At 40.3% G+C, this 16,632-nt stretch overlaps 1 protein-coding gene across 1 annotated transcript in view; it reads right to left on the reverse strand.

Moving 5' to 3' along the window:
• Positions 1-2,101: 2,101 nt before the first annotated feature.
• The window catches only part of LOC128973726 (sodium channel protein type 5 subunit alpha-like), a 34,997-nt gene continuing 20,466 nt past the window's right edge, over positions 2,102-16,632 (reverse strand). The window contains exons 17-27 of the mRNA XM_054390115.1: positions 15,978-16,124; positions 15,049-15,169; positions 11,792-11,946; positions 10,978-11,151; positions 10,626-10,733; positions 8,993-9,271; positions 8,322-8,375; positions 6,425-6,562; positions 5,692-5,796; positions 4,759-5,029; positions 2,102-3,300 (exon numbers count right to left, since the gene is read on the reverse strand). Coding sequence (XP_054246090.1) covers positions 2,102-3,300; positions 4,759-5,029; positions 5,692-5,796; positions 6,425-6,562; positions 8,322-8,375; positions 8,993-9,271; positions 10,626-10,733; positions 10,978-11,151; positions 11,792-11,946; positions 15,049-15,169; positions 15,978-16,124 — 2,751 coding nt within the window. The remainder of the gene's footprint in view (positions 3,301-4,758; positions 5,030-5,691; positions 5,797-6,424; positions 6,563-8,321; positions 8,376-8,992; positions 9,272-10,625; positions 10,734-10,977; positions 11,152-11,791; positions 11,947-15,048; positions 15,170-15,977; positions 16,125-16,632) is intronic.

A 16,632-nucleotide genomic window follows, 5' to 3' on the forward strand; every position in this document is an offset into this window, starting at 1 on the left:
TTATTAAATTCAAAGGCTCTTTAATTTTATTATCTTATAGTTGTTAAGGCATTCTTATTGTGAAGGAATTGAGTTCCCTGGGTTCCAATGGAAGAGAGCTATTGACTTCTTCAGTACAACGCAGACTCACTGGACACCTATCCAAAAATCTAAGGGAGTGTTAGTCAAAACTAACTGGCTCCTCCTACCTGTCATAGCACTTCTAAGGGAGGAGCACCAAGGAAATTAAAATTAAAAATTATTATAAATATTATTTATTTGCAATCAGTGTTTAGACAGTGTTGATTGAAAACAGACCCTCATTATTAAGTATAATTTAAAATTCATAGCAAAAGAGAGTTTCTGTCCAAAAAGCTCACAATCTGAAGAGATGAAGAAGACAGGAAAAGAGGAAAGTGACACAAGGCAGGACATATAACTGCCACCCTCAGGAATACATGCTGAAGAGAGTAGGCAACTCGTGGAGCACACAGTTGCAAAACCCAGTTTCCTTTTTGGCTGAAATCAGTGTGAAGGGAAAAGCTCACCTGAGCCTCACCAGAACCTGCCAATTCCAACAGTGACCACACAATTACAACCTTACATTTAAGACAAATAAAAAAGCATCTTACACTAGCTCATCTGCAGTGTATTTAAAGTTGACATCAGAAACTAAAATATGAAGGTTAATTTTTGACTACGTCTAGTGCGCGGCGAAGGATAACACAACAGTCAATAGAGAGCAAAGTGCATCAGCTGGAAGGATCTCCAAAGTACATGTACAAAGGAGAAAAGACTGCATACTTTTTGGGTGTGTGGTTTTCAGAGAGGCTCAAGCTAGTAAGGACATGAAGAACAACAACGAACTTTGTGAGGAAAATGTGATGAGGATCACAAGAGACTACATGCACACATGGTTTCATGAGAAGTAGAATTTAACCCTAGACTCAAATGCTTCAACCTAGATTTCCTGGTTGTCCCCATGACTTGTACCTTATCTTCCTCTAATCTTTGCAGGAGAGAGAAAACTGGTCCTCCCATCAGAGAAGCACAGGCAGGAGGGGGAAAGTCTCTTACCACCAATGGGACACCTCTACCTTAGGTCACAGCCTTATTCTATGGCCATGGATGACTCACCACCATGATCAAGAGCAGCTCAGATGGAGCCCATGTGGCACTCCCCTACCTGGGTGTCTGATCTCTAAGGGAGTGAGTGAAGTGATGCTGCCAGTTTCCTCCAAGCAGAAATGCTTATTTGTGTCTTTTTCTGTTTCATTGGCAGGAATGAACTTGAGTGTGAAATCACCATTCTGTGAAGCTTGAGGAAAGTGTGTAATAAACACAGTTTGGTATGGAGTGACTACCATACAGCATGGCTGCCTGCACCTCTCTGCCAGAGGAAACCAGGTTAAAATGAATGATCCTCACAGACAAAATACGAAGCAAAGTTGTACTCAGCTCCATACAACTTCTGTAGGACTGAGTTGCATTTATTATTTCATTCATCTGCAGTAACATAACTACAATAGGATACATGCCATGACCTGATTCTGTAAATCAATCATGTTGGAAGAAGTCCACTACAGTGTGGCATACCTGTGGATCATGCAGTGGCTATGTTTGTGGTACAGCAGTCCTCAAACATACAAAAAATAATACAAATAAATCAGTACAGGTTTATAATGAGAGCATCGATTAGGAATGGACTAAAGCAAACTTTAGCTCCTTTCCTTTCAGTAATTTATCTTAACACTGCCATGTTTTTTGGTTTCTTTTTTTTTCTGTTCTTCAGTAGATCCATAGGTGCTTGGGCTTTTATCTGCTGCTTGAGCTGGGGGTAACGTCGGCAGAGGTTACCTGTCACTGCTGGGAATATGCTACTGCACTCAGGTACTGTGGGACTGGCCTTGCAGTGGGGTGCCCTTGATCAAACAAATCCAAACCCCTTCTCTGCATATGTAGAATACTAAACAAAGCAGAGCTAAAGGCTGTGGCTTAGCACCTACCATGGCTAACTGATCCCGATCAACAGACATGGTTTAACAGGGAGGCTGACTCAGCTGACATGTATCAACTGCTGTGGATATTCAAAAATATTACTAGCAACAGTGTCACCAATGAACTATTTCATGTCTGGAGCTGGTTGATTACCTGCCATTTCTCCATTCTCAACCACCAGATTGCTACTACTAGCTCTTGTGACGCTGTCATACGATGGAGGAAAGGATGCCGAGGACAACGTTTCAGACTTGTCAGGACTCCTACCATAGTGTTTATCCATCATAGCTGCAATAAGTCCTTCTTTTTCTGGAGCACCATCTCCAAGAGTGTCAACACTGCAAACTCTGTGATGGTGCAGGTAAGAAGCCTGCTTGATGGAGCGCAGGAACAAATGACTCCTATAGGCACGCTGGATGACAGTGGCAGAAGCCTCCTCTTGTCTGTGTCTGAGTGTAGTAGAGATTGGCTCATACAATTTTTTGGATGGATTGGTAGCCATGAATTTCTCCTCCATTTGCACTTTTAGAGTATCCAGCACCCCAGAATCTCCTAACACTCGTTTGGTAAAGGCAAACAAGATATCCAAGCAGTGGATCCTGTCTCCACTGACCATAGGCAAGTCCATTGCTATGAGTTCAACTTTGTTTGGTTTTGGTACACGTAAAGGTTCAGCTAGAGCATCTGCAAAGTCTGAAAGCTCAGAGAAAGCTATAAACTGAGTTGCCTCAGGATCAAACTTCTCCCAGATTTCATAAAAGATGTCAAAATCATCTTCCCCTAAAGGCTCTGTACTTTCCTCAGTAGCAGCATTGAAGTTCTCCAGAATAACAGCTATATACATGTTTACAACAATGAGAAATGATACAATGATGTAACTTACAAAATAAATTATACCTATGGCAGGTTTACCACATTCACCTATAGTACCATTTATGTTTGGATCACAGTATGGTGGCCCAGTGTTTAAAATAGGACTGAGAAGCCCATCCCAGCCAGCTGATGTGGTGATTTGGAAGAGACACAGCATGCTGTTAGCAAAGGTTTGGAAGTTGAACATGTCATCAATGCCATCGTCCATCTTCACATAGGCAAAGTTAGCCATGCCAAAAATGGCATAAATGAACATGACCAGAAAAAGCAAGAGGCCAATGTTGAACAGAGCAGGCAGGGACATCATTAAGGCAAAAAGAAGAGTTCGGATTCCTCTGGCAGCCCGGATGAGCCTTAGGATCCGGCCAATCCGAGCCAAGCGAATGACTCTGAAGAGTGTAGGTGGTAAGATATGTTCAAATGCTTTACCAATGGTAGAAAGCAGTGAGGCTAAAATGGAAAGGATAACAATTGGTTAGAATATCACATTTCTGCTTGACTAGTAAGTAGGATGAAATGATAATACCTATACAGTTGAAAAATATCTGATGTGTATGCCAGGACCCCAGGAGAACAACTTTCAATAGAAGCTAGAGTTGGGAAAGAAGAGGCAGAAATCAGCAATTATAAACTGCATCCTTCAGCCACCAGAATACAGTGCTAAGGATGGCAAGCACCTTCCTGTGTACAACTTCAAATATCCATCAGTCGACACTCACAGACTGATGGTTTTCTTTGACATTATTTTAGTGAATACTTCAGCAGGTGAAAGTTATGTATTTGCCTTCTGTATTTGACTTCAATTACTGACACTACCAAGCCAAACAAAGAAAAGAAGATACAACAACAATGTCATGTTCATCTTTTAAATAACAAGAGATGTGTAAGCAAATCCAGTGATGAACATGGAATTTGTGCTTGCCACTCTACAATGGCTGGAAGTTCCTCCAGGGCCATAGGTGCACATGGATGTTATTTTATCTTTAGTCTACATGGAAAAAAAAGTAACAGGTCTAGTACCACTAGAAGAGGTTTGACTTTTCTGAGACTAGATATTTTGTATGCATTTTTCTGGATTTGTCCTTGTTTGCCATATTATTAATTTCATAAATTCACAAATTCTGTAACAGTCCTCCAGGAACTGAATTTCTCAGTGAAAAAACATATTCTTACTGGAGTCTTACCTGCCCAAAATATAAATCATACTAAAGATACTAAATATTTTTTTTCATGCAAATGCTTTCTGCTATTTTGGCAGCACTGTCCCCAGGAACAGTTAAACTGGCAGAAGAGTTCAAATGGGTGGAAGATGCCTCTACCCCATTCTTCCACTGCAATCTCTTCAAATAAAAGTCAATACATTTATGATGTTGGTTTCTACTCTGTTACACACTGTGAACAGTTATTTTTAATCAGCTATGCCTGAGTTTCCAGAAACTGAATTCTATAGTCTATAATCTAATTCCAGTCTTTCTATTCTCTCTATATTTTAATTCACTGTTATAAACACAGTGACAAAACCCAGTAATTTTTATCTGATGAAAGATTTCTTAGTCGGCACTAAATTTGTAACAATAGAAATTACCATATAATGTGGTACTGGTATGATGCATTATTCATTCTGTCTTTCAGACTAGGGGAAAACCACCTAAAGAACCAACACAAAAGATTTTGCATAACACAGCTACTTTTTAATCCTTTTAATGCTTTTGCTGATAAAAAATAGCAGAAGTTAAAAAAAATCATCTTAATATAATCATGGTGGGGGGTTTAGTTCTTTTTCCTCAAGACTTCACAGTATTATGATTTCCATTTCAACATTCATTTGCAGTGATAAATGTTACTTTTTTTTTTTCCTGAAGAGAATAATTGATTTAGTAAAGTATTAACCAAACCAGTTTCACTTACCAACAAGTGACATGATCACCACAACTAAATCAAATATGTTCCAGGCATTTGAGAAATAGTACTGCCTCAGAGCCACCAATTTCAGCACACATTCTGCAGTAAAGATGGCAATGAAGAGTATATTGAATTTGTTAAGTATGTTAGTCTTCATTTCACTTTGCTCATAGGTCTCCACCATCATGACAATCATGTTGAGGCAGATGAGAAACATGACGACAACGTCAAAAACTTGGCATGTTACAATATCAAAAAGGAACCTTTGGTATTTGTTCTAGAGGAAAAAAATACATCAGTTACAGAAGTAAGGAATGCTCATCTGTACACATTTCCAACAGCTCCACTTCTTATGTTGCAGTCACTCGACTGGAGCGAAGTCAGAGAAACTTAAGAAAGGCAAAATATAAAAATGACATTAAAAATCCCTTCCCATCCTGAAGTTTAATCAGTTCCAAGGTGAATCATAGAATGGTCCAGGCCAGAAGGGACCTCCAAAAATCACTTAGTCCAACCTCCCTGCAGTCAGCAATGACATCCCCAACGAGATCAGGCTGCCCAAGGCCTTGTCAAGTCATACCTTGAGTATCTCCATGGAAGGGGCCTCAACCACTTCCCTGTGCAACCTGTTCCAGTGTTCCACCACCCTCATAGTGAAGAACTTCTTCCTGATATCCAATCCGAATCTCCCCTTCTCTAGTTTGAAGCCATTGCCCCTTGTTCTGTCACATATGTAAGTCCCAACAATATTTATGCAAGGAACTTAATAAATATTTAACCTGTAAAGTCTTCCAGTGTAATTTCTTTGGTATGGACTTGACCTTAGTCTGAGTATCAATGTAAAGTATAAATAATTTCTCTCCAACATACACACTTTCCAGTGAGTTAAATGGCACTTTTGCAGTATATTTTCCTTCTGAAGAATTCATGTAGTCTTACCAGTGGTCTTGGAATGGGTTTTTGAGGTTTCTTGGATCCCAACTTTTTCATTGCATTGTAATATTTTTTCTGTTCTTCAGTCATAAAAATATCCTCCCCCCCTAAGTATATAAATAAATGGCACTGTTATTTGATGAGAAAATAGCATTTTTGGTTTTGTAGTTGCAAAGTCTAAAGGCTAAAATGCTGGAAATTAACATTCCTTCCTTTTTCGCATCTTGCTGCTACTGACCTTTCTCATAGTGTGTAAATGTGTCTGCAAAAAAGAGTGACACAAACCATACATTCACAGAGCAGAGGTCCTGGGGTGAAACCCAGGTAAGCTCAGAAAGTATGAAAATAGAAAACAAAACACCTACTGAAAAACTGGAAACTGAAAAACTGAAGAACAAATCTTTCCCTGGCTTGCCACATCTTGATCTTGCTGAATAGCCAAAATAGTCACCAAAGCATCTGTACCAGACTTGCTAAATAATGAGGCTCTGTCATGTTCAGTTCCAAAAAAAGACTAAATTTGCCTCTGAAATGCTGGGGAAAGTATTAGGTGTTCAGGGTAAGGCAGAAAAGAAAGGAGGAAGAAATTGACCTTGGGTGTTACTTCTGATAGCTTAATTACAAATGTTCTTGCAAATGCCAATAGAAGTTTTAGATTCTATATGTAGCAAAGACTTTGCTCTCTAAAGGTGTTGCTTGAGATAGAACAGGTGCCTGGAAGCACAAACAATATACTTATCTTTTTCTTTTGTTGGTTAAAGTTGTCAATAATAACACCCACAAAGAGATTCAGGGTAAAGAAAGATCCAAAGATGATGAAGGTCACAAAGTAGAGATACATAAATAGATTGGACTCCATTATTGGCTGCTCATTTTTCTGCAAGAATGAGAAGCAACATGAAAAATGACCAATAACAACATTCGGAATAATCTTCATTCTGCAGACCCTCTTACTTATTGAATCCAGAAAGAACTAAGATTTACAACCCTACTGATAAATCTGGTAAAATTAGTAGAGTTTCAAAGTACCAGTAATGCATAAATCCAAATATTAAATGTATACAGCTCTTTTGGAAGGGCAATGGAATGGTGGAAGACAATTACATTCATACCATGACCACTAGATGCACCAGAATTCTAGGACCTCATAGGGAAATTATTGCTCAGATGTTCACTGCTATCCCTTTTGAAATTAAACATGAACCTTTCCAAATGATACAGCAAGCACACCACTTGGGAGAGAAATGACCAGAAAATAGGGCTCAAAATAATAACACTACACTGTGTTTATTCTCTGGCAATTTGTTCATCTGAGTTCTTTTAGAATCTTGGTTTGTGTAGCTTCTGCAGAACAGGATCATTTCATTAATGCCGATATATGTGCATGGAAAAAACTTGTAGAGCAAAACTTAGTCTTTGACTAATGCTGAATGAGGTTTGCTTTTATGTTAAAATTTTTTTTTTCATGAAAGCTGATTGAGGTGGGTTTTTTTCCCTTTACAAATCTGGCTTAAAATCCTGCATTTTGCAATTGATTGAGGCCCCACTAAAGTCAACAGAAACAGTTGCTGAATTGGGCATTCTTGACATGATTTTCACAAGCATTTCAGAAGCATCAATTCAGCTTTTTCCAGTAAGAGCAGGAGCTGTAAATTGCTCATCATCACTTGAAAAATCAAGAAAATGATTCAGAAGTCTAATTCCAAGACCTTGTTATTAAAAATCTTGGCCTAGATTTTTTTTTCCCTTCTTAGTCAAAAAATTCTTCTATGGCTATTACAGATAAGAGCAAAAACAGAACAATAAAAACAGTTTTTCAAAGTGAAGCACACAAAAGTGCCCCATTTTTATAGATGGCTACTTTTAAATTCTTTGATTCCTGTGAACTACTGATCAAATTAAGATATCCTCTTCATTTCAAAGTCTTTGCCTCCAAAGACATAGGACTTTGTTCTGTATAACATTGGATGATACTTCTGATAAGACAGCAAACACAACTGGCAATATAAGCAGCAGACAAAATGCTTCTAGTAATGCCTGATAAAGTATTTTAAATGGTTTCTCAGCCACCATAGTTTGAGTCTTGATGAAGTTTGGGTTTATGTTTTGAATTAGACTTTAAAATACATTACTGTAAAACGTTCATGTCTACTCCAAGCTTGAGGTTCATAAAAGATGTGAGAAGTGTAAATGGGAACTCTCAACTCCCCTGCTAGCTGATGGATGTCCAGTTATTAGTAGAGTCAATGTAGCATAAAAAGGTGCTCAGCTGAACAATATAGATATCCAGGGTGAGCTGAAATGCTCCCTAGATCCCTATGAGCATACTGAGTAGACCTCCATTAACCCTAAAGGGCATTTAGAGTTGAACTTGCATGGAGACCTTACACTATATGTAACTGCATATAGGTGGGGTGGAGTTGGAGTGGAATTCATCTCCCCATTACAACAGATTAACTTGAGAGTACTATGAGTCATTTGCAGGTGAAATGTTTACATCAGCTGAAAAAAAAAATAATTACTGTAAATATTTAGCATAGACAAATAGGAGATGTGAAAGTGCAAAAATTGCAACAATTTTGCAAAAAGCAGTTGTGTTAGCAAAAAAACCTCTGCATTTCCATATAGTGACTGACCTCTCGTGAATCCACTGCTGCATACATGATGTCCATCCAACCTTTAAATGTTGCCTAGAATGAAAGATTATGAAGAAACAAGTTAAACTTTCAAAGTTCACAAGTTAAACTTTCAGGGTTCACAAGTTTTCACACAATTTGCAGTATGCAGTTGGCAGTGACTGGAGTAAAGATTAGCCTTTGGTGTGGTCACACATACAATGCACCAAGCTCTGATTTCAGGGAAACTTGCTCCTGCAGTGTGTGTGGTAGTCTCAGCCTTGCCAGGATGTGAAAGCTTGCTTGACTGGGAGAGAACATGTTCTACTAGAATGCTTACAGAGCAAACTTTCATTAGCATGGTTTACTAAAGGTAGAAAAAAAAAAAAAACAACAAAGTGTATTTTGCAGTTTAGGTCAGTATTTGCCCCTCAGGCTCATGAAACTGCTGGAGGCTGAACAGTACTTGTCCACCAGATGCTTACTTTATCACCTTGAAAATCACAGCAAAGTCTTGTCCCCTTTTTCCACTGCTGTGCATAAGCAGCCCTAGTGTGTAAAAAGACAGCTACAAGGAAGAGCAGGACGTATGATACCTCTCTTTTCCATAACCCATAGAGATGAGTTAGGAGTTGACAGGTGGTCAAGCCTGTCTGACGTGGTGCTTTCTAGTGAAGTCAAGTGGCACTTACCACCTGAAGAAGAGCCAGGTAGCCAGAGCCAACGTTATCAAAGTTGACTTTAACATTGACCCAGAATATTTTCCCTGTGTTATTATACATTTCACAGTCTCTTTTGTCATTGATTGAATCATTCAATTGCGCATCTTCTTCTGTCATATTAACACACTTCCCAAACTTCCCAGCAAAGAGGTTCACTCCCATGATGCTAAAGATGAGCCAGAAGATGAGGCAGACAAGCAGAACATTCATGATTGAAGGGATTGCTCCCAGCAGGGCATTGACCACCACCTTGGATGAAATGGGAAAGGAAAAATACACTTAAACAAAGAGGGGCTCCAATATTTGCTTAGTGCAATAAGCAGTCACTTAGTCATCTCAGCAAACAGAAACCTAAAGTTTTCCATGTAAATACTAGTCTCAGGTGGCATGGGTACCTTGAACAAAGATTCAAAAGTCTATATAATCTCAGTCTTTCAATGAACTTGTTGATATTTCTGGGGTGCTATGAACCAGTATACTGCAACATGAGTCCATCCTATTTTGATGACTTTCTCTTTGTTTTGGAGTGGGGAATGCTTGGAGTTTTGTTTTAAATTTTTGTAACATAAAATTTCCACAAGCACATCTTCCGTGTTCGAACTTGAACATAGAAGATTTCACCTCAGCATGAAGAGAAACTTCTTTCCAGTGAGGGTGATGGAACAGGCTGCCCAGGGGGGTTGTGGAGTCTCCTTCTCTGGAAACTTGCAAAACCCACCTGGATGCATACCTGTGCAGACTACCCTAAGTGGTCCTGCTCTGGCAGGGGGGTTGGACCTGATGATCTCTTGAGGTCCCTTCCAACCTCTGATATACTGTGATACTTGTGCAGAGTGCTGCATTATTAAGCCTATATATAGCAAGTAGTTTTTAAAAGGACCTGTACTAACTCTCCACCAGTATTTCACCAGATCTATTATTTTTATAGTAGATTTTGATTGAAGTCTTTAGACCAGACTTTTGCCCAAATACCACTGTAGTGATGACATTGTTTCACATTGCAGTGTACAGATGCATTTGACATGTGAGACAATGGTAGATTTGTAATTAAGGTCCAGCAGCTTCCTTGTTCCAGGAAGCATAGATGGGGAAAAGGCGGCAAATATTGTTCAGGGAAAGAATCCTGGTTTTTGAAAGAGTAACTATATTTGAACAATACTTTGAACAAGTACCTCTTACTAGTCTCTAGATTTTCTAGCTCAAGCCAGTAAAAACTTGTGGAATGGAGGTGATTCTTTTTTCAGGATGAGGTTGCCATCAGAGTTCAACAGTGAGAATCGTGCAACATTTCTTATTCTCTATTTTGTTTATGGCTTTTTCAGTAATATGGGAAAACAAGAATGATTGAGCAGCAGTGGAACAATGTTCTGCCTAATCTAGTTTTAGTTTCAACCCACACTTAGGAATGATCACTTGAGGGAAGTCTGTGAAGAGCAACCAAGTACAGAGGAGCACAGCAGAGGTGACTTCTAAAGATTCGTTTTATAGGTCCTAAAGTGAACTTGGGGCACATATTTGAACTCCATAAAAATCACAGTCATGACTTACAAACCTCTTATATGCTTGTAAGAACAGATAAGTTTTAATTTGTACTCAGTCTTACCCTCATGCCCTCAAACCGTGACAATGCTCTTAGGGGTCTCAGAGCTCGGAGAGTCCTAAGAGATTTCATAGGACCAAATGAACTGCCAAAGAGGTTTATTAAAGAGACCTGAAGGGGAAGAGAAAAGAAAGTATTAGCAATATCCTCATGTCTGCTTCCTTCATTCCTGTTTAAATACAACCAATCCCACATCTCCCCATATTTTCAGTGCCTGGAATGCAATACCCAGAAATCATGCCCAAGGGAGGTAAGCCAAGACAGTGGTCTTAACTTTGCATCCAGGAAATATTCAGTAATTCTGCCACAACATCCTGCATCAGGATACATATGGAAAAAACAAGGTAGAACTTACACCCACAATGAAGAAATCCAACCAGCACCAGGCATTGGTGAAATACTTCTTGAAGCCATAAGCCACCCATTTCAGGATCATTTCCAGAACAAAGACGAAAGTAAACATTTTGTCAAGAAATGCCAACATATTTCTAATGCTTTTTCTCTCATTTATATGAATGTCCTCAAATGCCTGAAATTGTAATATACAGAAAAATGACAAAAGTCAGATGAGCTTTGTAAAATGAAAGTCTATCCTCATCAAGACCCCTTAGTTATTCAAGGTGTTTTACACAGATCTAAGCATTAACTTTTACTATGTGTAATTCTTCATATCCCTTTCTCTTTTTCTCTGTAGAGTACAGCCCTAAGGACACACACATCATGCACACTGGAATCCTAGGAGGACAGTATGCACTTTTAGAAATTTATTTCAAGAAGTTTATACATTGAAGAGGACCAACTCCCTTTCCCTCCCTCCTCCCAAGTACTAAGAATCATTTATTTGTTTTAATGATATAAAATCTCCCTTGTATTTCATGGCTGTTAAATAACTTCCTGAGAAAAATCCAGTATACAGTGAAAAGGGAAGCAGCTTTTGAGAGTTATATATTTTTAGCTTTGCTCATTCTCTCTTAAAATTTTTAACAGTATGAATAATAGATCTGTAATCATTACAATAGTGAATAAACAACTGCTATGTGAAGCCTCTTCTGTTTTCTCCTGATGGGTTCAAAGATATTCACTGTGTTTTCTGCTAAAAAACAACTTATATTAGTGCAAATTAAGGCTAAAAATCCTTCTAAATAAATATGTGATACTGCTACACAAACCAGGGCTCCACTGCTCAGAAGAATCATGAATATGATGAAGGATTCGAACCAGGAGTGTTCAACAATCTGGTAGCAGGTTTTTCTCAGATTCCACCATGTTTCTCTTCCAACCTTTAAGGTACTACCCATGTAACAACGGAAAAATCGAACACAACCTGAAAGCGAGAGGCAGGAATGAATGTGTGGAAGGAATGCACATGTGAGCAATTGGTGTCATTGACCAGGACCTGAGCAAAGCCTTCCACACTGTCCCACACCACATCCTGGTCTCCAAGCTGGTGACACATGGGTTTGATGAGTGGACCATGAGATGGATAAAGAACTGGCTTGATGGCTGCACCCAAAGAGTGGCTGTCAATGGCTCCATGTCCCAGTGCAGGCCAGGGACAAGTGGAGTCCCTCAGGGATCAGCCCTGGGACCAGTCTTGTTCAACATCTTTCTCAGTGACATGAACAGTGGCATTGAGTGCACCCTCAGCAGGTTTGCTGATGACACCAAGCTGTGTGCTGCAGCAGACAGGCTGGAGGGAAGGGATCCATCCAGAGGGACCTTGACAGGCTGCAGAGCTGGGCACAAGCCAACCTCAGGAGGTTCAACAAGACCAAGTGCAGGGTCCTGCATCTGGGTTGAGGCAATCCCAAGCACAAATACAGGATGGGCAGGGACTGCCTGGAGAGCAGCCCTGAGGAGAGGGACTTGGGGGTGCTGCTGGATGAGAAGCTCAATAGGAGCTGTCAATATGCACTTGCAGCCCAGAAAGCCAACCAGAGCCTGGGCTGCATCAGGAGAAGTGTGGCCAGCAGGTCAAGGGAGGTGATTCTCCCCCTCTGCTCAGCTCTGGTGAGACCCCACCTGGAGTACTGCATCCAGTTCTGGAGCCCCTAGTACAAGAGGGATCTGGACATGCTGGAAGGTGTCCAGAGAAGGGCCACCAGGATAAGCAGAGGGCTGGAGCTGCTCTCCTATGAGGAGAGACTGAAAGAGTTGGGGCTGTTCAATCTGGAGAAGAGAAGGCTCTGAGGTAACTTTATTGTGGCCTTCCAGTATCTGAAGGGGGCTACAAGAAAGCTGGGGAGGGACTTTTTAGGCTATCAGGTAGTGACAGGACTAGGGGGAATGGAATGAAGCTGGAAGTGGGGAGATTCAGAGTGGCCATGAGGAAGAAGTTCTTCCCCATGAGAGTGGTGAGACCTTGGAATGGGTTGTCCAGGGAGGTGGTTGAGGCCCCATCCCTGGAGGTGTTTAAGGCCAGGCTGGATGAGGCTCTGGCCAGCCTGATGTAGTGTGAGGTGTCCCTGCCCATGGCAGGGGGTTGGAACTGGATGATCCTTGTGGTCCCTTCCAACCCTGACTGATTCTATGATTCTATGTATACATCTATACATGCAATAGGATGCAATACATGTAAGCAATTCAGGTCATCTTTCTTTCAATAACTCCAGTAATGTGGATCTGAGATGTGAGATGAGGCAAGGGATGACACTTGCACAATTTTGTGTGCAGAAACCTGTTTGGTACAGATTTGCTGCACTCTCAAATTCTTTAACAGTTTGGCCGCATCAGGCACAATCCAGCCTGTGACTGTGAAGCACAAAACAAAACATTTCACATTTCTTCTCTGGAGCAAGGAAAAGGGGGGGAGGGAAATTTTAACATCTTTATTTCTTTAATCCTAATGGCTGTACTAGCAAAAAAATCCATCAATAAAGCAGTTTTGAAAAAACTTCTGTAGCTCAGAAATCTGAGGTCTGCATTATTAATGCAACATTTGTGGGGCTTTTTCCCTGGAGAAAGCAAACTGCAATCTAGGTACAGTGGATCTCTCTCAGGATTTATGATGTATAACGTAATAGTAAAAACATCTATATTATTACTACACAGAGAATACTTTGCATTCAGATGCAACACCTCTCCATCTTCAAATGATTTCTACATGCTTCACTATTATTGATTCAAACCTAAAACTATGCATTAGAAGTTTCATTGACCCAAAGAGGGCACAAGAAAAAAAGAAAAAGTCCAGCTCTGCAGAAGAGGCCATTGAGGGGATGGGAATAATTACAGTCAGATTTGATTTATTGTGTTCTCATCAGATAAGTGGTGCTCAGATGGGGAAGGCAGTGATGAGAGAAAGGCTCTGCTTTTGGGAGCAGAGGAGGAAAGAAGGCTCAGAGAGCTATGGGACCTGCAGGACCTGCTAGGCTGGAGAAGTCCCTCCTGATCACTCTGTGGTACTGGGAAACTTGAATGGGCAGTAAACAGCAGAATTAAATAAAACCTGGGGGCTGGGTGCAAATAGTGGTGGTCAGCCAGGCTGTCTGGGTGAGCAAAGATCAAGCTGCAGCATCAGAAAGAATTTCCTACAGTTAAAATTAGTTTAATATAACAGACTTGGAAGAAATGAGCATACAGACTGACTTGATATAGTTTGTTCTCTCACAACTAGTACCGAGTGGGTAGTGATTGCCCCTGGCCTTCAGTACCGACAATCATTTGGGAATAGTCTCAAGGGATATTTCTTTGTGTCTTATGAAAACTACAATGTTGTTACATAACAGCTTATAAAGCTACATGTTGCATGATGATTTGAGAAGGGATTCCCAGATTATCACAGAATTATAGAAAGTTTGGGGTTGGAAGGGACCTTCCCAGTTCATCTGGTCCAACCCCGCTGCAGGCAGTAAGGACATCTTCAGCTAGATCAGGTTGCTCAGAGCCCTGTTTAACTTGACCTTGAGTGTTTCTGGGGATGGGGCTTCTACCACCTCTCCTTGAAGGTTCTCTCTGCTTTTTTTCACTCCTTTGTTTCTTAGAGAAATTGTTCATAAAATGCTATTCAAGGAATAGCAAACCATCAAATCTGCTGTACCCAGTGCCTTGTTACCAGTGGCCGTTTTTGGGTCAGACCTGATTACATGCACTTTTATGTTAAGTCCAAAAAGTGACTTGGATGTTATCCACCAGTGTAAAATCAATCCCATTTCACCATAATAATATAATTTTTTTGGGACTAGATCTATGCCCTTGCTCAGGTTACAGTTAGAAGTAGTTGGATTTAAAGGGAGGTGGGTTTGTTTTTCAGGTGTCACCATCTCCCTGTTGATTAGAGAAGGATGATGATTTGGACTCTTTATCCTATTTCTAGAGAACTAAAATGAATTTAAAATAATCTGACACTATAGGCTCAGCATCACTAGAGAAACAAGTCAGGTTTTAATCTTCTCACTTACCAGTAGTGAAACCATGAGGGTCTTACCTTCTGGAAAGCAATTTTCTGGAGTCTTAAAGTCTTCAGCAAGCTCTGGAATCTGCCTCAAAAGATCTTCGGGATTTGTCAGATCTACTGTGCTGCCTTCAGAAGAGCTGACACTGCAAAGCTACTCAGGTAAAACATGGTCAGGTTCAAATGAAGAAATTCACCCATGAAAAAAATAAAATTCAGAACTTGGCTATGTACTTGTATGGGTTTCAAGTAGCATCGGTAATGGATCAGATTTGAGATTTTAGAAGTATATGGGCTTTGAAGTACAAACAGGTGCATTGAAACAGGGACCAAAGCTATATAATTACAGTATCTATCTGCCTGGACCAGATGCAACTGCCCATTAAGAGGGCAAACTGAAGAGCTTTAAAACTCCTTATATGTCCTCAAAGCTGGATGGACTACTTGGGTTGAAACCAATGACAATGACAAACTCGTTTGAGTATTACTTTTCCTGTAACTGAGATACTTAGAGCACAGACAGACTTGCTGGAATTTCCCACTTGGAAGCATATCTTTCTTCTAATGCTTCCTTTTTTCCTCATTTCCTGGTTTGTGTGTGGGGTTTTTGGTGGTTTGTTTTTGTTTTGTTTTGGGCTCAGATTTCAATAAATGGAAAGTAGCAGAGAGAATTTTGTAAATTATTTATTTGAATCAAATTATTTTGTTGTTGTTTTTTTTTTCCATTTTGGAACACTCTCTTTCCTGTACATACATTTGTCTTCCAAATCAATACCAAGAAACCCAGCATGGTTTCAATTTCATTCACAGATTTCTGTCTCCATCATTGAGCAGCCAGACCAACTACTGCAGGCTCAGAGCCACTGCTGCCACTAAACTCTACTCCAACAAATCCTTGAGGAGAAACCTACCCATGCTTGATCAGTATTGGAAAGTCAATGCTATAGAAAGACAATTGTTACCTCTTTTTGTTCTGGTGATGAGGGTTCAATCTTCCTATCCTTTCCTAGGTAAAGCAGGCTGAATTCTTCAGAGGAAAATCCTGATCCTTTACTCCAGCTGCCTGAATGTTTCGCTCTTTCTCCTCTTTGCCTCAGGTGGTTTTCATCCTGAAAATAATGAGTGGATTATTAGAAGGTTGCCTCCCCTCCCCATTCCCCCTTTTTTTTTTTTTAAGGAGGGAAAAGGCTGAGGGATTTGGGGCTTTTTTAGTCTGCATAAGAGAAGACTGAGGGGGATCTTATTGAAGCTTATAAATATTCAAAGGGTGGGTGTCATGAGGATGGGGACAATCTTGTTTCAGTGTTGCCCAGTGACAGGACAAGAGATAATGGGCACAAACTTGAACATAGGAAGTTCCATCTAAACGTGAGAAGGAAATTCTTTGATGGTGGTGGAGCACTGGACTAGGCTGTCCAGAGAGGTGGTGGAGTCTTCATGTCTGAAGTCATTCAAAAGCCACCTGGATGCCATCCTGTGTAATCTGCTCCAGGTGAACCTGCCCTGGCAGGGCACTTGGACTAGATGGTCTCCAGAGGTCTGTTCCAATTCTGTGAAATGGACCAACATATGGCACCCTATTCTGTTGGAGCGAGTCTTCTACCCTGCATGCATCCC

This window comes from Indicator indicator, chromosome 20 (assembly GCF_027791375.1).
Source record: "Indicator indicator isolate 239-I01 chromosome 20, UM_Iind_1.1, whole genome shotgun sequence".
NCBI classification, from domain to species: domain Eukaryota; kingdom Metazoa; phylum Chordata; class Aves; order Piciformes; family Indicatoridae; genus Indicator; species Indicator indicator.